The sequence below is a fragment of the Antechinus flavipes genome, chromosome 1, assembly GCF_016432865.1.
Source record: "Antechinus flavipes isolate AdamAnt ecotype Samford, QLD, Australia chromosome 1, AdamAnt_v2, whole genome shotgun sequence".
In the NCBI taxonomy this organism is placed as follows: Eukaryota; Metazoa; Chordata; class Mammalia; order Dasyuromorphia; family Dasyuridae; genus Antechinus; species Antechinus flavipes.
In genome coordinates, this window is record NC_067398.1 from 723,426,446 (window position 1) to 723,450,066 (window position 23,621).

The window sequence follows — 23,621 nt, forward strand, 5'->3', positions numbered from 1 at the left end:
GGCAGAGGAATTCTAGAGAAACTCGTCGATGTTTTCAGTGCGGAAAAATTGGACATTTGACAGCTCATTGTAGATATGGAGATAGAGTGAGAAGACAGGGTGAGAGAAAACCCAAAACCCCATGTCCAAAATGTAACCGAGGCTTTCACTGGGCCTCTAAATGTATATTGACCCAGAGGAATGAGAGGCAGGGCCCAGCTCTAAAGTATCAATCAAAGGACAGGTGGGGCATGATAGCAGCTGAGGTTACACCCAGAGAGACTTTAGAAATTCAGAACTCTGATGTCATCAACCAACAGAAAAGCAATCAGGATTACAGTTGGGAAGAATACAGGCCTTTTAAGACAACAAGGCAATATCCAGTGCATATGGCTCCAATGTAATTACCAGATGATGAGGAGAAATCCCAAATTTGGTAAATAGAAGGGAATAAGGTTAATTGCTTGGGGAAGAGGATCTGCTTATATTTCCACAGGTGGAAAAGGCTAACAATGAGACTGTCAAAAGAACTTTAAAATCTTCAGCTTTCAGTTCCTGAAAAACCAGCAAGAATCATTGGATTCCTTAAGATGAAAAATTGTTGATGAGACTTTTGCAGTACTTCAGAGCTTACAGGAACTATTGGATTCCTGGCACATGAACTAATGGACAATGGATTGCTTATGGACTATTTCTAGGACTTATGGACATGTGTAAAATTTCAGGTTGATTCTTGTTATTTGTCACATTACTACTAGCCTGTGTTATATTGCTATGTGCTTATGTAAATTGTGTATAATGCCTCCCATATTGATGGATTTATGTATACCATGTATATCTGTTACAAAGTTCTGGCCCATATTGATGGATTTATGTGTACCCCTTCAGAAACCCACTAATCTGATTAGATTTCCTATTTCCTTTGGTGTTTTCATCTAACAAAAGAAAGGGGGAGACCAAATGTTGTGAGCTTTTTCTTCTCAAAACACAGCCAGGTGATAAAAGTTCAGATCTTTTATTATCTCCAATATAGCCCGGTTAGCTTAGAGGCCTATCTCTCTGCTTGGTTCCAAGAGCTCTCTCTGAATGTTGCCAAATCCAAAGGTCTGGTCCTTCAGCCTCTGCCTCTGCTTTTCTTCAGCCTCCAGCCAGCTCCAGTCTTCATGTCATTCCGGTGAAATCTCGACTTGTAGCGTCTTCCTCTGAAGAACTTCTTCGACTGGCCCATTGGCCTATTTATGCTCCTTCCAGAGAGAGGGATTATGGGTTTTCTCCCATAGTGCTCTCTGGCCCAAAGCTTCAAGGGAGGTGTGAACTCATTGAACTCCAATGAGTAAAGGTGTGAACACAAGCCTTGTATAATTAGTTCTACTTAGTACCTTGTTTCAGGTTCTGCCCAAAACATCTTCTTGTAAGATTAGATCAACTCTAATTAGTTAGCAATTAGTAAGGATTCCAACACATATGCATAGGCAATTCTTCAACATTGACCCTGACAAAACCTTATGTTCCAATTTCCCTCCCTTTCTTCATCCCTTCCCTGAGATGGCAAATAGTCCAGTATATGTTAAAGATGGTAGAAATATAGAGCAAATTCAATATGTTCATACATATTTATACAATAATGTTGCTGTGTAAGAAAAATCAAATGAAACCAGAAAAAAATTATAGACAAAACAAAATGCAAGCAAACAACAACAAAAAAGTCAAAAAGGTTTTGTTGTGAACCACACGCAGTTCCCACAGTCTTCTCTCTGGTTCCTCTCTTTATCATTAAACCACTGGATCTGGTCTGAAGCATCTCATTGTTGAAGAGAGCCACCTCCTCCTGAATTGATCATCATACAACCATGTTGTTGCCGTGTACAATGATCTACTGGTTCTGCTCTTTTCACTCAGCATCAGTTCATGTCAGTCTCTCCAAGCCTCTCTGAAATCGTCTTGCTGGACATTTGTTATAGATCAATAATTAGAATAGAATTTCTGGGAGTAATTTGGGGAATAACCAGCTTGAAGAATGTAATAGGAACAAGGCCATCATGAAGTACACAATTTATGACTCTGTTACAATAAGTAGACTGTTACCACTTCATGCTACAAGTTATGATTGTTACAATAGGCAGACTGACTGCTAATTACTGTTTAATGTTCAAGTCAAGTGGCAAGGAAGAGCAGGATGTATATCTGTAATCTTGAAATATTCACTAAGTAACCTGAACACTCTAGTGTTCTTGCGATATTAGCTTAGAGAAAATATAGACCCTGGCTCTCAGATCAATAAATCGAATGCTTAGATAGTACCTGGCTGGCTCCTGTACTTTCATTTCTATACTCATCCTATTTGGGGAGCAGGAGCAGCATCCACACTGCCACTCAACTAGACAGGGACCTGAATGCCATTGCGGAGGAGAGTGACCTGTTGGTGAGCTCAGGGATTAAGGTAAGAGGTGAAATTAGTTTATCTGCAGGCTAACACAAGAATTAGGTAGAAGTAAAATTGAGTTTTATATCATTGATACTTAAATACTGCACATATTGAATCAGAATGGGGCAAAAAAAATCAGGTGACAGGGACTGAGAATGTTATCAGAAAGTCTTAAAGAAGCTAATAAAGGAGAAAAAATTGGAAACTACTCCAGGACAATTACAAGAATTTTTTGAGGGTGTAGAAAAATGCTGTCCTTGGTTTTCAAAAGAAGGAACAATCCATGGGGAAAAATGGAAGACAGAGGAAAAATCAATGAGTGAATAATTTAGAGAAACAGGGCCAGGAGTTTTTCAGGGTTTTATATTTTTTATTTGAAATATTTTGAAAATCTCTCTTCTGCCTCCAGAGGGAGTTCTATTAAGTACCAGAGTGCTTAAAGTAGGTCTGTCTGCTAGTACTGTGGAGGAAGAAGACACGGCCCAAGCTATAGAATGTTTAAATGTTAACAAGAAAGAACAGTTCACAGAACCTACAGATCCCTGCTTAGAGGCTTCTCCTAAATACAGATCTGAAGGGAAACTAAATTCTTACAGAAATGAATCAAATAGGTGAGTTCAAGAGGCAATTAAGAGAGACAAAGAAAGGAGAGAAGACACCCCTTTAGAAATGCAGTTAGCTTTGCCAGTTATTGAAACCCTCAATCCTAGTAATCCAGGACAAAATAGAGAAGATCAAGCTATTGACTTGTAGTTACTGCAATTGTTGCATCAGGCTGCTTCCAGTTATGCTTCCAATAGTCCAAATCATATTCTATCACTGATGGGGAGATAGCCCAAATTTTACTGAGACAACTTGCCCTTGAAAATGCTAATGCAGATTGTAAAAATACATTATCTGGGGAAAAACCAAAAATGTCTTCAGTAGAAATGTTCCAAAGGTGTCAGAATGCTGGAACTTCTTTCAAGCCCCAGTAATGACCGCTGTGTTAAATAAGAATAAATCACAATCTGAGAACTTTTCAGAATCTCACAGATGCTCTAACTGTGCACAATGGGGTCATATAAAGACAAATTGTACTACACAAAAGGTTGCACCACATAGCAATTCAGCAGAAAAACTTTTGACTTTATGTCCCAAATGCTGGAAGGGCCGACAATTGGCTTCTGAATGTCCCTCTCAGAATAACAGGCAAGGGAATCAGATCTCGGAAACTCTCATCAGGCCCAACTCTTGGAATAAATAAAAGCAATACTTCCAAAAAAAAAAAAAAGGTTTTCTATAAGACACTTGCCGGCTATTTAATAAGCCATTAATCAGTCAATCAATAGTCATTTAATATGAGAAGAACTTTTTCATAAATAAAGGGTTAGAGTGATAAAAAGGAAATGAATCCTTCATTCACGGAGCTCCTATTCCAACAGAGGAGACAAGAATACATACACTGTCTGTATCTACCAAAGAAATGTTTAAATTCATATAAATCAGTTGTGGAAAGGTGTAAACTGGGGGCTGGAAAGAATGAGGAAGTATTGAGACAGGCAGCTCTTCCACTTGAGTTGTTGCCCAACACAACACAGAAGTAATCTCGATATTTCATAGGAAAGGGCTCCACTGTCTAAGCTTATTGTCCTTAGTGATTAGGTTAAGAAAAAAAAGGTGTCATCATTTATGTAAAAGGAATAAAGAGAACTTGAACCCAAGCTAACAGTGATCAAGGGAATGAATAGATTTGATCTGGCCAGTGTACCAAGTAACTTACCAGTGACTGTGTCATCCAGTAAAGAGAGAATGGGGTTTTGCATCCGGTGGAAGCAGAAGGAATTGCTGCAGGTCTCGTGACGATTTCCTACTGTGGGAATGAAGAGAAATATTTTAATCTAAACGTTAAGTCCTTGTTTGTCTCCTGCAGATGCTGAGCAGTGTAAGAAGTGCCCAGAGGATGAATATCCCAATGAGCAGAGAGATCACTGCCTCCCCAAGACTGTGACCTTCCTGGATGTAAATGAACCCTGTCAGAGTTACAGGGCCAGGAAGCAGGATGCATATATTGCTTCATCCTAGAGTGTCCTACTGTGTGGTTCTCATCTGCTCCGGAATCAAAGGGCTTTTCTGTGGCATCTGGTTGGGGACCCATCCCCCCCTTTCCAGAGGCAGACACAAGCTCTGAATCAGGCCACATTATCCTCACATGTAACGAGGGCTCCGCCATTGCATTTTACTATGTCCTGGGCTACATGGGCTTTCTGGCCCTGGCGACCTTCACCATAGCCTTCCTGGCCGGGAACCTGCCCGATGCCTTCAACGAAGCCAAGTTCATCAAGTTCAGCATGCTGGTGTTTTGCAGCATCTGGGTCTCTTTCCTCCCCAGGTATCAGAGTTCCAAAGGGAAAGCCGTGATGATCATGGAGATCTTCTCCATCTTGGCCTCCAGCACCGGGTTACTGGGCTGCATTTTTATTCCCAAATGTTTTGTGATTCTCATGACATCGTGGGAAAATAACACAAAACAGAGCAAGAATCAAAGGAAATACAGGAGCAAGAATTCTTCTTCTTTTTTAAAATTTGATACCTTTATTTTCCCCGTTTCATGTAAAACACTATTTTTAAACTTTTTTTTAATGCTTTGACTTCCACATTCTCTCCTTTCTTCCCCAATTCCAGAACCATTTCTGGTTCATAAATATCAAAATATTTATATTAATGCCTTGTTGAGAAATATACATGCATCATTCCTTTAGTTAATAAAAAGGACTCTAAAAAATAAAATTTTTACAAACTGTGTGACATCAACAGTTTCATCATAAAGACGTTCAGAATAGTTTTGGATCATTTTGTTGTTGAAAAAGCAAAGTTGTTTGCAGATTTTCTTGGCAGTAATACTGGGGTATTTTGTCATTCCCTTGTCAAACTCATTTTATACATGAAGAACTGAGGCAAACAGTGACTTGGCCAAGATCACACAGACAGTAAATGTCTGAGGCCAGATTTGATCTAAGAAAGAAGTTTCCCTGACTCCAGGCCGGGGCTCTCACCACTGCCCCACCCGCTGCCCCTTCTTCCTTCAGTTCTGTGCATGTTCCATCTCCCCCAGAGGAATGTAACCCAGAGGGTGAGGGCTGTCACTCTTACTCGGTGTCTAATAAATGCGTGAGGGGGGATCAAAGGCCTCTCCAGCTTTGGGGGATACACAGAAGGAATGTCCCAGCCTGAGGAGGCCTCCAGGGCTGGTGAGTGGCTAGAACGAACCCAATTCCTTGAAAATGCAAGTGTGCGGGGGATGTCCTGGCGCCTCGGGCCTGCTCTCCCGCGCTGCAATAGTAACTGCCATGTATAAAGTGCCCACTATGTGCCAGGTCCCGTGCTGAGCCATTGACAGATATTAACTCATTTACTACTAATACTAACAACTTCTGTTTATGGAACACATCCTGTGAGCCAGGCCCTGGGCTAAGGGCTGCACAAGTGCCTCATTGGACCTCACTGCACGCCCAGGAGTTAGGTGCTATTATTACCCCATTTTACATCAGGGAAAACTGAGGCAATCAGAGGGGTTTCCCAGGCTCCCACAGGCAGCAGGTGCCTAAGGCTGCAGGGAAGATGGGCCTGCAGGTGTCTCTGTTCTAGTGGTTGGAGAGTGGAAATCTGTCATCAAAATCCTGGACTGAGGAACCTCTGAGGTTCCTTTCATCTCTAACTGATGGATGTGATAATCCTCCATAAAGAGTGAGACCCACCAGCAGAGGAAAACTATGAGCACTGGACTTTCTAGAATGACTCTTCCAAATGGATGACACTGTGTCCTGAGCAGGAGACCTGGCTCACATGGACCTGGTGCAGGGAACTGGATGAGCAGCAAGGCTACAATATTACATTCTTTTAGGGAAATTGCCCTCTCTGAAGGATTTAGTAAATCTTGTGACCTACAATAGAATATTTCTGGAAGTTTCTTCATCACAGGTGATTGATTGAATTCAGGTCACAAAACTATTTTCCTACAAAAGGCACGTCGGGGATGGAGCCTGACGTGGAACAAGGGAAAGAGAGGACAAAATATAATTTCGCACTTATGATTTCCCCTGGACGCAGGGACTCAGCTGGAGATGCCGCAGGCAGTCTGGTCCCCGGAATTCTTCTGAGACTGAGACTTCTCTGTGGAAAATGGAATAAGAGGAATGGAGCCCATCATTATCTAAAAATAAATGTACCGGGAGACAGAGAGAAAGTACATAACGGTCACTCATCTCGCACCATTGTCCTTGTCCTGCACATGGACCTGGCTAATGTCCCTCTGTTTCCTCCAGTGTGACCTGGAGATCAGAGCCCGGGCTTCTGTAGAGAGACGGGTCGTGGCTGGTGCGGAAAAGCCCCTCCTCAGTCCCTGACTCAAGCAGCTGACTCGGCTGTAGCATGAGCAGTCGCTCCACTTCCTCAGAGTTAAAGCTCTGGTTACTGTTCAGGGGGATGTGGCCCTGCATTGTGAGAAGCATTTCTCACCTCGTTCCTTCCCTTGCTCTGTGTCTGTTGCTGCAGCTTCCAGGCTCTGGGCAGTTTTGCTACGAAGACCTTCAACCCATGGGTTACTTCCCTGGAGATGTAGAGATTGGCTTGTTTATACCCCTCTGCTCACCTGAAGTGAGCCGTGTAACAGGAGCAGCGCAGTTTCGGAGTTTTCCTAAAAAGGCTTGTAGGGCTTTTGGGTGAGTGTCTCTTTCTGTCTGTGCTCATTTCCACGGCGAGGATGCAGGAAAAGTCCTCATTGCTCAGTCTGAGTCGGGGCGCTCCCCTCTCTCCCTGTCTCTTACTGTCTGTATCTTCTTGGCAGCTTTCATTCTGTCTCCTTAATGTCAGAGTTGAAGAAAGAAAACCCCTCTCCCCTCCTTTCCCTTCCCATTCCCCATCAAACAGGCCGTGCCCAGGCTTCTCCCTCCCTACCAGGCTCAGTCTCTTGTCTCCCTCCCTTCCCGGCCATCCTGACTTCATGTAAATAGTGAAGGGTTAATGGCCCGAGGCAGCAGAAGTGCTTGGGCCCCCGCTGCCTTTCCACCCTAGGTCAGAATCATTGCTGAGTGTACAGAACCTGAGCAAGGGGAAATCTGCCCCGTTCCCAGGAAGGGAAGCTGTGTCTCCTCCCCAGCTTTGCCTATCTGGCAACAAGTGAGCAGCCCTTGTTAGGAAGCCATGGGACCCCTTCATCAAGATATTTAGGGTTGGGGAAAATTCTACTCCTCCCACTTCATTTATGAGGGGGAAATACAATCTTATGGTTACTCCTCCCTGTGGGTAAGTGAATTTATCATTATTTTCTATTTTTTTTTGTACGAAGTAATGTGATAACAAAACTTAGCCTGTCCCAGCTTAGGGAATCTCAAAGGCACTGAGTACGTTGGGACTGATGGAGCCTGGAACTGAGGGCTGGGAAACTTGACTTTATTTGGGAAAGGCAGAATTGTGCAGGATGGAGCACTAGCAAGTTCTCAGACTAGCAAATGGCTTTAGGAAATGCCTGTTCCCTCTCAGTGATGTCTGGAGAATTCTGTTTTCTCCAGGTGTGAGAGGGGCTGCTTTTAATTTCTCAGGCTAACTCTTCCTTAACTGCATGAACCCGGGACAGGTGCGTGTGTGTTACTTCCTGGGACTTTGACAAGGCATCCTGACCTTCCTGATGCTGCCTAGGTCTTACTTTTATGCATTGTCACTATCCATCCTCTTTGCAAATCCTTCCTTTACATGGCAGGATCTCAGCATATACCAATGCAACACTCATGTGTAACACTTCCTAAGTCTGCGCTGTAGCAAAAAAAAATTCAGGCTCCTCCACTAATTTCTGGATCATTTTCCTCTGTTACATCAGGGGAGAAACCTCGTTGTAGCCTTGTGTCATTATTTAATCCCTCTGGATTCATTTTTATTTATACTTTTCTTTGTAGTTACAAATAGAAATTCTCTATGAATCAATATTCATAAATTATAAATATTGTATAAGAATTGTGTATATTTTTGTTTAAGAAACAAGGCCATTAAATGATATAAATTATTGGTTATTTTTTAATGCTTTAGTATGCTTCTTTTTATTCTATTTGTTGATCATCATCGAGGAAAAGTGGGAAGTTTGACCTAGAGGGAGAAGTGTCACCAACCATTTTGAAACATTAAATAACAATCCTGTCCTAAATCAAATGCCCTTTTATGTTTTGTGAATTATTTGTTTTACCTTGAGAACTGCCTCCCATGCAGAAGGCAAGGCCTCTATATTGATGCAAATTGAATATGAGTGAGTATAATGTGACAGCACCTTATTACTTCCTTCCATTATACTCTCAGGCTTCTAGAGTCAACAACTATCCATGTCTTCTTGTGGAATGAGTGAATGGCTCAAGCAAGCAGTTACCTGAGGACAGAAAGCCAATAGTCCTCACACTTTCAGAAATTACAAAAAGAAAAGAATAGTGGAACAATATGTATGATAGAGGCTAGTGTGAATTCAAATGGAAGGAGCTAAACAGCTATTGCAGTGCTTAGTTTTGACTAAGTGATGGGAAGGTCCCTCTTCTGAAATGAATTCTATGTGAAGGTTGTTTTAATGTTCTGTAACCTTTACCATTAATTCACTAGATGTATTGACAAGAATTACCAGCAATACCTCATGCCTAACTTCACTCTACGTGAGATTAACAGGAATCCCAATCTGTTGCCCAACATTTCCCTGGGATGCCTTATATACAACTGCTATTCCGGTGAAGAAAGGACCTTGGAGAGCTACCTGTGGTGGCTGTCTGGAACAGACCAGATCATCCCTAATTACAACTGCAGAGAGCGAGGAAAGGTTGTGGCTGTCATTGGAGGAGCCACGTCAGCTCTCTCTATTGAAATGGGGACCCTGCTTGACCTCTACCATGTACCCCAGGTGAATGAAAAGGAACCTAATACATTCTCTGTTCCATGCAGCGTAGTATCCACCACAGTAGTGTTGGTGGCAGATGTAGTCGGAGCAGCAGCAGTCAAATAAAATGCATGTATGTATACCATTAAAATTTTTTTAAAGGCTTTTCATATGCATTTCTTTTGATCTTCACAACAAACTCATCATGAAGGCATTCTTGTAACTCTTATTTATAGTGGAGGCTCCTGTGACTGAGAAAAGTTAAATTGTTATCATGCAGCTAATGATTAACTGGGATACTAATTAATCTAGGTTTTTTTAAGATCAGTTGAACTCTAGTGACTGAACAAAGTCACTGTCTTCATCCTCAGGGAAAATGAACAACTCTTAGAACATTAAACCTATTGCAAGCCGAGAAGCCATTTAGCTTTCATCCCAAGAAAGGACCTGAAAGCAAAACTGGTTGTACTTTCCCATTATACAAATAAGTTCAATAATGATTGGAGAAGTTGAAGTGTTTACTCAAGGCTACACAATTCACTGTTGGAAGAGAACTGATTAGATCTTGTCATTCTTGACTTTAAGTTGAATGATCTTTCAGGCTTTTACATCTCATTCTAGGAGCTTCATTTCTCATAATCACTTAGTCTCTTCCTTTTAGTCCAGAATTTATTGAGATGAGAATTATTTATAAAAGGAAACTGAGCACGAGCACTGATGTATAAGGTGCTTGTTTGAGGGAGCACTGGGAAGCCTGTCCACACAACTGCCCAAAGAACTCCATAAGTACATTTATGAACGTACAAGAGTTTGAGAACATTTCTGACATTGTTCTCAAGGAGGAAACTAACAATTAATGGGCACAGAAGGAAGGCACAAACATAGGGTACAAGGAACGACGTTTCAGAAAGCACCTCATCTTTTCAAAACTGCAAAGAGAGCTCTCTGAGCACTGCAGTTTAAGCCGGCTGCTTAGTGAACTTTGTCACTGATCTGTCAGAGGAGTGACTGCTTTGTGTGTTCAGAAGCAAGAAGAAAATTAGGGATGATTTCGTGGAAGAGAAACAATGAAAATTTAGATTGTGTCATTGAAAGGAAATGGAGGTCAGTTTGGAATATGGAACTATGCATATAAAAAGGTGAAGGACTGGAAGCCTCTCTCCATTTATATCCACATTTCTTATTTTAAACCTCTGCTGATTAAAGCCAACATTAGTTAACTATAATTTCTTTCATATTCAATATTTCGGATTCAGTATTTAAGTCCTTTGGAGAAAAACGAATTGGGAACTTTATCCTGTCACTAACATTGAAATTATAAATAGTCCTGACCATATACTTGGAAAATAGTAAAAACAAAAATTTACAAGTTCAAAGAACATAGGAATTAACTCTAGATGTCCTTGTGGAAACATGACTGAATTTTCTAATTGAGGGAATCATTAGAAAGGGTACATCTAGCATCTTTGTTGCCAGATAATATAATAGCAGGAAGTCTGATCTAGAGAAGAGGTAACCTGTTCCATCTGGGATTATTTTTCCTTGATCCTGATCAGAGAGAACATGGCAGGCTAAGTTGAATAAGTCTCCTTTGCCCAAGGGGTAGATTCTTTCCTACTGTGATATGTGGGTATATATCTGGCTGGGTATACATCTGGCCCTTCGATCTGAAACAATATTTCTCATAGATGATTTGAATTTTTATGAGCCCTCTAATGAAGTCCATGAATATCTGGTTTTTTGTCAATGAGATAAATGTTCTCCCCAAAGATTGTGATAATGATTAACCAATTTCGGGGCAGACGTTCTGATGTCTCTTGGAGTGAAACAATACACTTCAAGAGATAAATGGAGAGACTTTCAGAGAGAATTATCATCTATGATAAACTTGACAATAAAATCTAAAACTTCCTTCTAACAATAAATATGTCCATTTGAGTAAGTGTATTTTACTTTAGTTCCCTCAGCAGCAGCATGCACCTGCTCATCCATTTTTTTTTCTCATCCAGATAACTTATGGTGCATTTGATCCCAGTCTTGCTGACAAAGTCCAGTTTCCTTCCCTCTATCAGATGGCCCACAAATCCTCTTCTCTTCACCGAGGTATTGTCCGCTTATTGGTCTATTTTCAGTGGAACTGGATAGGTCTGATTGTTTCAGATGATATGAGAGGTGAGGAATTCCTCAGGGCAATGAGAGAAGAAATGAAGAAGAATACAGTTTGTATGTCCTTCACAGAGAAGATCCCTCTCAGTGACCAAAAAAAAGGGGAGACTTCTGAGGCCTTAAAGTCCAGGATCCTTACTTCAGAAGTCAAAGTCATTGTCATCCATCCTGACACAGATTCACTTACATTAGTGGAAATCCCACGAGATTTTTTATTCCGAACCAAGAAAGTATGGATTGTCACATCTCATTCAGACATTACAACGAGAGCTGTGTACAATTATGGTCTCATGTTCCCTACTACTCTATTCTTTTCACACTTGACTACTCCAGTCCCTGGGTTTGAGAGTTTTATGAAGGAGCTTATAGATCCTATAATCCTGAGGGATACTATTCTTAAAGTACATAGGCCATCACCTTTGAAATGCTCAGATCAACCATATATCCCAAAGCAAGATTTATATTTACCAAATGCCTCCATGAAATATTTACCTTTTTACCGTGTGGACATGACAACATCTGCCTTGAGTTACAACATCTACAATGCTTTATATGCTGTGGCATGGGCTCTCCATGAAATAGTGATGAAAAGGTCCGAGAAAAGATCCTTGGGAAATGAAGAATCTGTATTGCCTCATTCATGGCAGGTAATATGGAAAGTGTGGTGCCTTTTTAATGATGATTTTTTGAGTATGCATTTTAGCAAGAAGTGGGACATGGGAGACATTGAAGACTTTTCAATTTCTAAAATGATTCTGATTGTATATTTCTCAATGATTTTATTGTTGGTTTCCAATGTTTGTCAAATTGCATATAAAGTTAAAAATAAATTTCCTTCCTAGAGTTTTAGAGGTCTAAATGATGTTGGGTTTCATATTTCTTATTCAGCTCTGGATTTTTTTATTATAATTTGAAGGCCCTTTATTTCATTAGGAACCCATTTTTTTCCTGAAGGACTGAACTCAGGTTTTCATGGTAGGTGATCCTTACTTGTAAGCCAGATCTTTTTTTCTCCAAATTGGCCTATTCTAAGCACTCTGGTTTTTCAATTAAGAAAGTGAGGAGTCTTTTGTCATCCTGACTGTGGCTCCAATGTATACATTTGTTTCTTTCTGCATGCTTGCACTATTTTCTCCTTCACCTTAGGGGCATAGAATTGGGCTAAAATATCCCTGGTGACTTCCTCTGGGAATCTTTTTCAGTAGATGATCTGTGGCTTCTTTCATACTCTATTTTACCTTCATATTCCAGAATGCAGGAGAAATTTACTTGATACTTTCTTGAAAGATAAAATTCATTTTCTTTTTGATTGTAGAACTCGTGTAGTCTCATAATGTTAAATGCTCTCCCTTTTATCTGTTTTCCAGGGCAGCATTTTCCATTATGATACGTCATATTATTTTCCATTCTTTTTTCTTTTGGCTATTTTTTTTTCCGCAAAGTGTCATTACTTTCTGCCTTCTTAGTTCTAATTTTTAAGGAAATATTCTCCTTAATGGGCCTCTATATTTACTGCTCAAGTTATGCAATTCTGATTTTTAAGGCATTTTTCTCCTCTATGTCTTTTTCTGCTTCCTTTTACATCTCGCTCATTTCTCTTCATCATTTTTTCTCTATCTCCCTTTTGAAAATTTTGAGATTTCATTTTGAACTCTTCTGTGGCTTTAGACCAATTCTTACTTAGGTTGTGGATTTTGGATAAAGGAATTTTGACTTGGTTATTTTCTTCTTAGTGTGGATTTTTCATCTTCCTGTCCATCACAGTAATTTTCTATGATCAGAACCATTTTCTGTTGTTTACCAGTTTCCCCAGGCTGTTGTTTGACTTTACCTGTTTATTAGAGTAATGCCCTCTTTCCAAGATAAAGGGGCCAATATCCCAAGGTTCAGGAATTTTATACAGCTCTTTTAAGAGATTCTTCTAGGGACGTGGAAGTTTCATTTCTTCCAAGGTTGACTGATCTTAGAAGAAATGCGTTTATTAAAGTCCTGGCCTCTATTCTGTTCTGTGAGTTACCACAAGCATTTTTCCTGCCCTGCAACTGTGAGGAGATCCATATTCCACTGTTGCTAAATGTTGTCTTGTGCTAGTTCTCTTCCTTACCCTCACACTGTGAACCAGAAAGGTGCAGTCCATCTGGGTACTGGCAAAGCCACCGAGTCCTATCTCGGGGCTTTTTTCAATAGTTTTTTTTTTTTTTTACTTTCTATATTATTAATTTCTCCTTTTAATTTTAGAATTTGAAGTTTAGTAATGATTGGGGGTTTTAATTTGGTCTTTTTCTAGCTTTTTAAGTTGCAGGCCCAATTCATTGATCTTCTCTTTTTCTATTTTATTCAAGTAAGCCTCTAAGGATATAAAATTTCCCCTTATTACCGCTTTGGCTGCATCCCATAAATTTTGGTATGATGTCTCACCGTTGTCATTATCTTGAGTGAAATTATTAATTGTGTCTATAATTTGCTGTTTCACCCAATCATTCTTTAAGATGAGATTATTTAGTTTCCAATTACTTTTTGGTCTATTTACACCTAACTTTTTGTTGAATGTAGTTTTTATTGCATTGTGATCTGAAAAGAAAGCATTTACTATTTCTGCCTTCCTGCATTTAATTTTGAGGTCTTTATGTCCTAATATATGGTCAATTTTTGTGTAGGTTCCATGAACTGCTGAGGAGAAAGTATACTCCTTTCTGTCACCATTCAGTTTTCTCCAGAGATCTATCATACCTAATTTTTCTAATATTCTATTTACCTCTTTAATTTCTTTCTTAGTCTCAGGGCTTTAAAAGTGACCCTTGTAATACCTTCTAACAAGCTCTTCAACCCTCTTAACATCCGTGTTCCAAGCGCTCCTCCAATGGCTGCCACGGCTGCTGTTTCTTCAGGTGCTATAGAGTCAATGGCTGCTGTATTGAGCTCCTGCTTTACACCGAGTGCTTTGAATGTCATGCAAATGGTTTGATAGTTTATTCTGGAGATGGGAGAAGACCACTGGAGGATGGGAGAGCCACGGTCTGGCCTGCACTTCAGAACCGTCCCTTCCAAGGCAGGAGGGAGGGCAGAACAGGAGAGGTTTAAGACAGAGGCACCCACTAGGAGGCTATTGCAATAATCCGGGTATGGAGTCATGAGGATGTTCCAGGAGCAGAGAAAAGGAGGGGAACATATTAGAGAGATGCTGAAAGCAGACCATGGCGATAAATGAAATAAAGAGGGTGAGAAACAATGAGGACTCGAGAGTGAAAGTGAAACTACAAACCCAGGAGATGCAGGCAACCCTGCGGGTGTCCCAGAAGAAACTCAGATTTGATCCTAACTGAAAATAAGAGCACAGACTCCATAAATTCTCGTGTACAATTGCCTTTTCCTCAGGTACCGCTCACTGATGAGCATTTCTCCTCTTTTTCAGCTGCACTCCTACCTGAAGAACACCCAGTTTGAGAACGTTGTTGGTGAGCAGGTGTTTGTGGATGAGAATAGACGCAAAGAGGCTCACTATGCCATTATGAACTATATATACTTCAATTTTTACAATGATCATCTTCTGTATGTGGGGGACTTTATCCCAGAAGCTCAGCTCAGTCAAGAGTTTACAATTTGTGCAGATGTCATCGTGTGGGACCCGTGGAGTTCAGAGGTCAGATTCATTTTTATTGTTCTTTTATGCTCCTGAACAGGAAAAATCCTTGACCCATGTGGTGTACTCTCCATTACTGACAGGTGCAGCTGGGTGGAAAAATGGCTAGACTCTAACCCCTGGTTCCGTTTCACTTGTTATAAGCTCATACATGTCTCCCCTGTTTTCTCTTTAGCAATCCTCTTTATTGTTTCTTACATCACTATAATACTTTATTATATTTATACACATCTACATAGGTATATTGTTAAACACACAGAGAAATCTTGTTGCATATATACATACATATGTAAATTTATATCTATGTATAGACGCAAAGAGGCTCACTATGTCCTTATGAACTATATATGTAGTTCAACAAATCTTCAATTTATAGATACCATTTCATATTCCCAGTCTTTGTCATTTCCAATGAAGGCTTAAATATATTTTAATTTGTATTTGTTTTCAACTTAAGTAGGAAAGAATGAAAAAACCTTTAGCTTGTATGCAGCTGAACATAGAGGATTCAATCTATAACTGCGACTTTCCATTTCACATTGCTTACTTTTTTCCTAAAAAATGTGTCTGTGTATCTGTGTGTGTGTGTGTGTGCATGTGTGTGTGTGTGTGTGTGTAAAACACAAGTATCCATGTTCTATCTCTCTTTCGAGGTAAATTGTTTATACTTGCATCTGTTCTTTGTAATTGATTTGAGAAGTTATAGCACGCAAAATGACTTAGATTTCAAAAATGTTCTTGGAAAACCATCACTGTTACTGGGCACAATATTTTCTTAGTTCAACTCATTTTACTTTTTGTTCTTTCATATAACTTTTACCCCGTTTTTCTAAAATCGACCAGGTCTTCATTTCTAATAGCACAACTATTCTCTCACTGTTATATACACCACATCTTGTTCAGTCACAGTGGATAGAGCCCCGACCCTGGAGCCAGGGGGAGCTGAGTTTATGTCCAGTCTGAGTCACTGAACACTGCCTCGATGTTTGACCCTGAGCAAGTCACTTAATCCCAATTCACAAACACACTCACACACACACACACACACACACACACACACACACACTCACAACAAAGTAAGACCAAAGTCTATTAGAAGTCTCTTGTATCATCTCATTATTGAAATGAAACAAGTCCATCACAGCTGATCATTATATAACCTTATTACTTTGTAAAATTTTCTCTGGGTTCTGTTAATTATTATTAATATTATTTCTTTATCTCTGGTACTCCTCAGGAAGGTTTTGTTTTCTTCCTTATCTCTTTAAATTGTAGCTATTTTTGGTTTTACTTGGTCTAGAATCAGGATCACTACTCCTGCTTTTTTTTTTTTACTTCAGCTGAAGAATAATATATTCTGTTCTATTTTTTGCCTTTAATCTGTATGGATATTATTGCTTCACATTCGTTTGTTTCAAACAACATATTGAAGATTCTGGCTTTTAATCCATTCTGCTCTCTACTTCTCTTTTCTGGGAGTGCTCATCAGATTCATATTCATACTTAAGATTACTAACTCTGTATGTCCCAGTGATCTATGTTTTCTACATTATACATTTCTCTCTCCCTTCACCCTTTCCTTTCTCACCAGTGTTTTGCTTCTGATCCTCACATCCCTCAATCTGTTTTCACCCTTTTGAGTCACTTCCCATTTACTTTATCTATATCCTTTCTACTTCTGCCTTCCCTTCTATTAGCTTTCCTTTTTTTCCTTCTACTTCTTTAGACAGTGAAAAAAAATTCAGTATCTAATAAAATATTTAGTATATTCCCCGTGAGCCAAAACTCAAAAGATTAAGAGTCCCTAATGCTCATACCTCTCCCTTCTTTCCCTATAATGTAATAGGTCATGTGTGTCTCCTTGCATGATGTCATATCACTCATTTTACTTCTCCTTTTTCTTCTCCCCATGCAATTATTTTCCACCTTTAATTTCTTTGTTTTCATCAAATTGATGCTAAGTTATTCCTACACCTTCTGCTTAGGTACACTTTCCTTCTTTTTATCCTGATTTAACTTTTTCTGATACTCTTCACTCTTGTATTTGAAATTCACATTTTATTTATAGATTTGGTCTTTTCATTAGAAAAGATTGAAAATTTCCTATTTTATTAAATATCGAATTTCCCTTCAGCAAGATAATGCTTCATTTTTCTGAGTAGCTGATTTTTGATTGTCTACAAACTTTTACCTCCCGCGATGCTTTAATGTAGTAGTTTTTAATCCTGGGTGATACTAATGGGCAGGCCTCAATTTTTGCTTCTGTTTCTGTATTCTTGCAGAATTGTCCCCTTGATTATGGAACTAGCTGCAATATTCCTTGGAGGTTTCATTTTAGGTCACTTTAAGGAATTAATTTGTGGATTCTTTCAATAAATTTTACCTTCTGCTGCTCAAATATCAGGACAGTTTTCCTTGATGATTTCTTGAAAAATGTTTACTGGGCCTTTTATTGATGGTAGTTTTCAGAACATCCACTAATTACTATTTTGTCACTCCTGGTTCTGGTTTCCACATCATTTGTTTCTCCAATGAAATATTTTATATTTTAGTCAAATTTTTCACTTTTAAATTTTATTTCATTGATTCTAGATGTTTAGTTGAGTCATTCATTTCCATTTGTCAAATTCAAAATTTTAGTGCATCACTTTTTTTCTGTGACTCTTTCACCTCCTTTTGGATTTGGCAAATTGTACTTCAGAAGAATTTTTGTTCTATGGCTTTTTTTTTCATTTCTCCAATTTTATTTTTAGTTGTTATTTTCTTTTTCAATTTCCTCAAATTGATTTTTAAGAAATAATTATCTTTTATATTTTTTTCCCATTTTCCCAATTTTGTGTCTGTGTGTGTCTGTGTGAGGAGTTGTTTCTTCTAGACATTTGCCTATTTTCAATTCCAAGCTTGGGTTCTTATTCCCAAATTGTCATAAATTTCCTTCATAATTCTTATTCCTGCAAATTTTTTCTCACATCTCTTTTTTAAGAATTTTTTAAAGCTTTTTCAAGAGAGTTCATATCCCCTCTGAGATTTGACTCATAGGCATTTTGCCATTGTTATCCTCTTCCAGGCTTCTATTATGATCTTCCCTGACTACATAATATCTCTCTATGGTCAGAGTTTTTGGTGCTCATCTGCTCACTTTTCAAATTTGAGCTCTGTTCCTTGGACACACAAGAGATGGTCTCAAGCTTCTTTTAGAAGAACAAGGGTCTCTTACTATGTGGGGGCAAGGATTCTGCAGACTTTGCCATTGGGCTGCTTGCTGAAGTTCACTGACTCCCAGGTTCTCTTCAGTGTTTGCCCTGGGGGTCTCACAGTAGAACTGCTGATGTGCTGGCTCTCTGGATGAGGACACAGTAGGCACAGTTGCTGTACTTTGGCTAAGAGCCTCTCACTAAATTCCCAATGCTGGACTTCTTCTGGCTATTCCTAGATGTATCTCCCCTCCCTCCCCCCCACTCTGCTGGACCATGATCCACCTGTGCTGTCCTGTCCTGAAGGCATTCCAATATATCTTAAGCTGAAAAATTACATTCCAAATGTTTCTGGGTTCTGTCACTCCAAAACCCAGTCCGGCACTTGATCTGCCAAAAGTGTTATGTTTGGTTTTTCATTGAGTGCACTGATTCCTTCAATTTCTCTTTCATCACTTATTAATGAAGAAAACATTTCCAGTACAATATTGCATAATAGTGGTGTGAATGGACATGCTTGTTTAACCCTTGATTTTATTAGGAATATTTCTAGGCAATCAAAATTCACATAACTTTGGGAACGGCACTTGCAGAATAATGGCCTTCCCCAAGGAGAAGCTTCAGGGTCTTGTTGAGATATCTCCCACATCTATGACTGAAACAAGGGAAGTCTTCTTCTCTGTAATTATGCAATATATGGACTATCTCATAAAGAACCAGGGTGTGAAATACATTTTTGGGAATGGTTCTGTAGGAGAAGGTTTGTTACTGAGTGTTGCAGAAGAGAGGGTGACAAATGGAAAGAGTAAGTTGGACCATGTGATCATCCATATACACTCCTAATTATGTATCTGTGGAGATGGTTATCAAAGCCAGAATGGCAAAAAAAAAAAAAGCTGCGTTTTTCTTCACAAACATAAATAGCTGTCAGTTAAAAATGTTTATTGCATTCCCCTGTCACCATCTTAGATTCCCTCTGCCATATGTAGTCCCAGTTGTCCTGCTGGATTCAGGAAGTTGCCTTTGGAGGGGAAGCCTCCTTGTTGCTTCAGCTGCTCCCCATGCTCAGAAGGAGAAATCTCCAGCCATATGGGTGAGTTACAGCAAGGAGCTCGCTTCTTACCGCCCGTGCTAGTGAAAAAGACTAAGAGGATATTCTTTTGTCTCAATTTTGCAGAAATGTCGCAGTCTCTGTAAATGATTATATGAGTCAGAGAAAGAGCAAAAGTTAGGAACTTTACCCATAAGATAAAGTGTGAAAACAAGGATGCCCATTCTCACCAACATTATGAATCTTTGTACTAGAAATGTTACCTTTAGCAATAAGAGACCAAAGTGAAATTGAAAATTAATGTAAGCAATGAAAAAACCAGTATCACACTTTGCAGGAGATTTGGTATGTTTAGAGAATTCTTGAAAATCAACAAAAACTACTTGAAACATTTTCAACACAATCGGTGGATAGAAACCAAACCCACATATATCACTGCCATTTTCATGTTATAAAAAAAGGCCAGGAATGAGAGGTAGAAAGAAAAATCCCAGATAAGTGTAAACAAGACAAAATATGTGGAAGTCAACTTGCCAAGTCAAAGCCAGGAACTGTACAAACACAATGACATGGTAAATTTTTCCTGCTGCAAAATGAGAAAGATAATAGACAGGAAGAAATTGTTCATCATCTTATTTCTTTGATGAACTGCCATCACTTACCATTTTATTCCTACATAGTTTGCCATGGATATACACAAAGGTAAAGATTAAAAACAATATATACAAGTGTCTCTGCATTTGTATGTATATTTGTAAAATATGTAAATATATAAGTTTATAGATAAAGGAGTGAGAGAGATGTCTTTGCAAGAAATAGAAAGGGAGAAACAGATAGATGTTGAGAGACAAAGGCAGAGGTAGAGATAGAAAGAAATGAATAGAGAAACAGAAATCGAAACAGAGATGTTGAGCTGGAGAAGGCAAAAGCAAAGAAAGTTACCTGATGGGGGAATTGTATTCCACACATTATAGATTGCAGACTTTTCTCTAACTTACGGGTCTGGTTTCAGCAGAAAATTTACTCAAAACTGACCAAGAGCTGAAAACTAGCAAAGTCTTCAGAGATCATGGTTCATGTCCCATAAGAAACCCAGAGCCATTAGCTGACTCTGTAAGCTCCATAGGAGCCATCCAAATGCTATTACCCCTTTCTACTGATGATCCAGTATTGCCTTTCCCTATTTCATTGTTCTAATGCTTTATGGTATTGAACAACATTGTAACAAAAAAGTCAGACATAGTGAGCAATGCTGAACAAATTGGCCTTTTCCCTCTGACATTTTAATCAACAGACTTGAAAGCAGGGATAGCCCTGGGACTGGACCTGGGACCTGTGGTTAGAGGGAACACCTGCAGCAGGAACCATCTCTACTTAAGAAGGTCAGGTATTTAGCTGGGCCTTGTTTTCTGGGAGATACCAAAACCATTGTGGAGCAGAGTGACTTCCACAACATTAAAAGGGCATCTGCCCTTTCATGGCCATCACCTGTTTTCATCACACGGCACATGGAGTGACATCAGCTCAGCTCAGGAGGTTAAGAAATGAGACATGGGATAAGGAAATCACCACGTGGGTCACAGGACTTGTGGAGTCAACACTGCATCCTAAGCTCCAAGCAGAATGGATGCTGCCATGGCTTATTCAATAGCATTGCATTTGAGTCTGGCCTTACATGGTTTTGAATCCAAGAGAGAGGGGAAAACAGGAAACCAGAGAAAAGGCTGCTTCTGTGAGAAGATCCTACAATTACAAAATTTAGATGATCCCTTAATCTCATCTGCTGCCTTAGTGGGGCACACATGGGTCTCTCCCCTGCAATGAGGGCAAATTCTTGTGATCATGATAAAAATTGTAAAAACCATTTAAATAGAGGCTCAATTATGTGCTACATATGTTCTTTCTCCTGTGATGCTCATAATAATCTTATGAATATGGTGTGATTATTATCCTTATTTCCCTGAAAAGAAAAAAAAGACAGACCAAAGCATATTATTTACCCAGATACATAACAACTGTGTTTCTGAGGCAGGGTGTAAACTCTGACTTTCTTGACTTCAAGTCCTATTCATATCCAGTAGTCATTTACTTAGTGATAATTCATAGTAAAATTGAAACAGTTGAGGGTAATTTGTGACATAGCTGGCATGTCTCTTTGGGTTTTCACTACAGATGTGTCAGGGGCAATAAAAGATTTCTGAAGATCATAAACAAAGAGGGAGAATCAATGAGGAGAAAATAATAATTTTGAGGCAACAGGGAGACTGCTGATAGAAATCAGGGGCCTAGTGTGTCATTGAAGCATTCGAGATACTAATTTCAGGTCTCATGGACCTGAAAGCTATGGTTAAAATAAGGTCAATCCAATATTCCAAATACTAGTGAAAAAATCCAACTGAGGATCCAAAGAGAACTTTTCTTTAAATTAATTGATGAAATGAAGATATTAATGGGTTATCATTTTCACTATTGAATACATCCTGGAAAGGCTTGATTTCTCTTGGGATTCATAAAAGGAATACTTCCAAAACAAAAGAAACAGGTTTTCTATAAGAAACTTGCCAGCTGTTTAAGAAGTCTTTAATTAGTCAATTAAGAGTCATTTAGTATGAGAAGAACTTGGTCATAAATAAAGGGTTAGAGTGATAAAAAGGAAGTGAATCCTTCATTCAGGGAGCTTCTATTCCAACAGAGGAGACAAGAATCCACACACTGTCTGTATCTACCAAGGAAATGTTTAAAATTCATAAAAATCGGTTGTGGAAAGGTGTAAACAGGGAGCTGCAAAGAATGAGGAGGTATTGAAACAGGCAGCTCTTCAACTTGAGTTGTTGCCCAACACAACACAGAAGTAATCTGGAATATTTGATATGAAGGGGCTCCACTGTCTAAGGTTATTGTCCTTAGTGATTAGGTTAAGAAAAAAAGGTGTCATCTCTTATATAAAAGGAATAAAGAGAACTTGAACCCAAGCCAACAGTGATCAAAGACTTGAATAGATTTGTTCTGGCCAGTGTACTGTACCAAGTGACTTACCAGTGATTGTGTCATCCAGTAAAGAGAGAATGGGGTTTTGCATATAGTGGAAGCAGAAGGAATTGCTGCAGATCTCGGGAAGATTTCCTACTGTGGGAATGAAGAGAAATATTTTAATCTAAACTTAAGTCCTTGTTTGTCTCCTGCAGATGCTGAGCAGTGTAAGAAGTGCCCAGAGGATGAGTATCCCAATGAGCAGAGAGATCACTGCCTCCCCAAGTCTGTGACCTTCCTGGATGTGAATGAACCCTGGGGGACGGCAGTGACAGTTGTAGCTGTTTCACTCTCATTGCTCACGGCCCTGGTTCTGTGGGTCTTTGTGAAGTTCCAAGACACTCCCATAGTCCAAGCCAATAACAGGAACCTCAGCTACCTGCTCCTCACCTCCCTTTCCTTCTGCTTCCTTTGCTCCTTGCTCTTCCTGGGCCGTCCCACAACTGCTTCCTGCCTTTTCCGACAAACAGTATTTGCAGTTGTGTTCACAGTGGCTATTTCCTCCATTCTGGCCAAAACCATCATAGTAGTTCTGGCTTTCAGGGTGACAGGGCCAGGGAGCAGGATGCGGATGTTCCTTCATCCCAGAGTGCCCTACTGTGTGGTTCTCATCTGCTCCGGAGTCCAAGGGCTTTCCTGTGCCATCTGGTTGGGGACCCATCCCCCCTTTCCAGAAGCAGACACAAGCTCTGAATCCAGGCACATCATCCTCACATGTAACGAGGGCTCCGCCTTTGCATTTTACTGTGTCCTGGGCTACATGGGCTTTCTGGCCCTGGGCAGCTTCACCATAGCCTTCCTGGCCAGGAACCTGCCCGATGCCTTCAACGAAACCAAGTTCATCACATTCAGCATGTTGGTGTTTTGCAGCGTCTGGGTCTCTTTCCTCCCCACGTATCAGAGCTCCAAAGGGAAAGCCGTGATGATCGTGGAGATCTTCTCCATCTTGGCCTCCAGTGCCGGGTTACTGGGCTGCATTTTTATTCCCAAATGTTTTGTGATTCTTCTGACATCATGGGAAAATAACACAAAACAGACCAAGAATCAAAGGAGTTCCAGGAGCAAGAATTCTATTTTTTTTTAATTTGATATCTTTGTTTTCCCCCGTTCCATATGAAACAACATTTTAAACTTTTTTTTAATGCTTTGACTTCCGCATTCTCTCCCTTCTTTTCCAACCCCAGAACCATTGAGATATCACATGTGCAGTTACACAAAATATTTATACAAATGTCTTGTTGAGAAATACATGT

At 39.7% G+C, this 23,621-nt stretch overlaps 1 protein-coding gene across 1 annotated transcript; it reads left to right on the plus strand.

Moving 5' to 3' along the window:
• The first annotated feature begins 2,018 nt into the window (after positions 1–2,018).
• LOC127548982 (vomeronasal type-2 receptor 26-like) lies at positions 2,019–23,621 on the plus strand. Its single transcript, XM_051976686.1, has 9 exons — positions 2,019–2,023; positions 2,332–2,419; positions 4,317–4,328; positions 4,558–4,740; positions 6,938–7,104; positions 9,020–9,311; positions 14,866–15,093; positions 19,257–19,380; positions 22,524–23,621. The coding sequence occupies exons 1-9, from the start codon at positions 2,019–2,021 to the stop codon at positions 23,450–23,452; spliced, it is 2,028 nt and encodes a 675-aa protein (XP_051832646.1). The 3' UTR covers positions 23,453–23,621.

What these genes read in the sequence shown, in the direction of transcription:
- LOC127548982 (XM_051976686.1), top strand. An exon ending in TCATCAAGTTCAGCATGCTG is followed by an intron (nt 4,741 to 6,937) that starts GTGTTTTGCAGC and finishes CTGTTGCTGCAG; the next exon opens with CTTCCAGGCTCTGGGCAGTT. An exon ending in ACCTCTACCATGTACCCCAG is followed by an intron (nt 9,312 to 14,865) that starts GTGAATGAAAAG and finishes CCTCTTTTTCAG; the next exon opens with CTGCACTCCTACCTGAAGAA.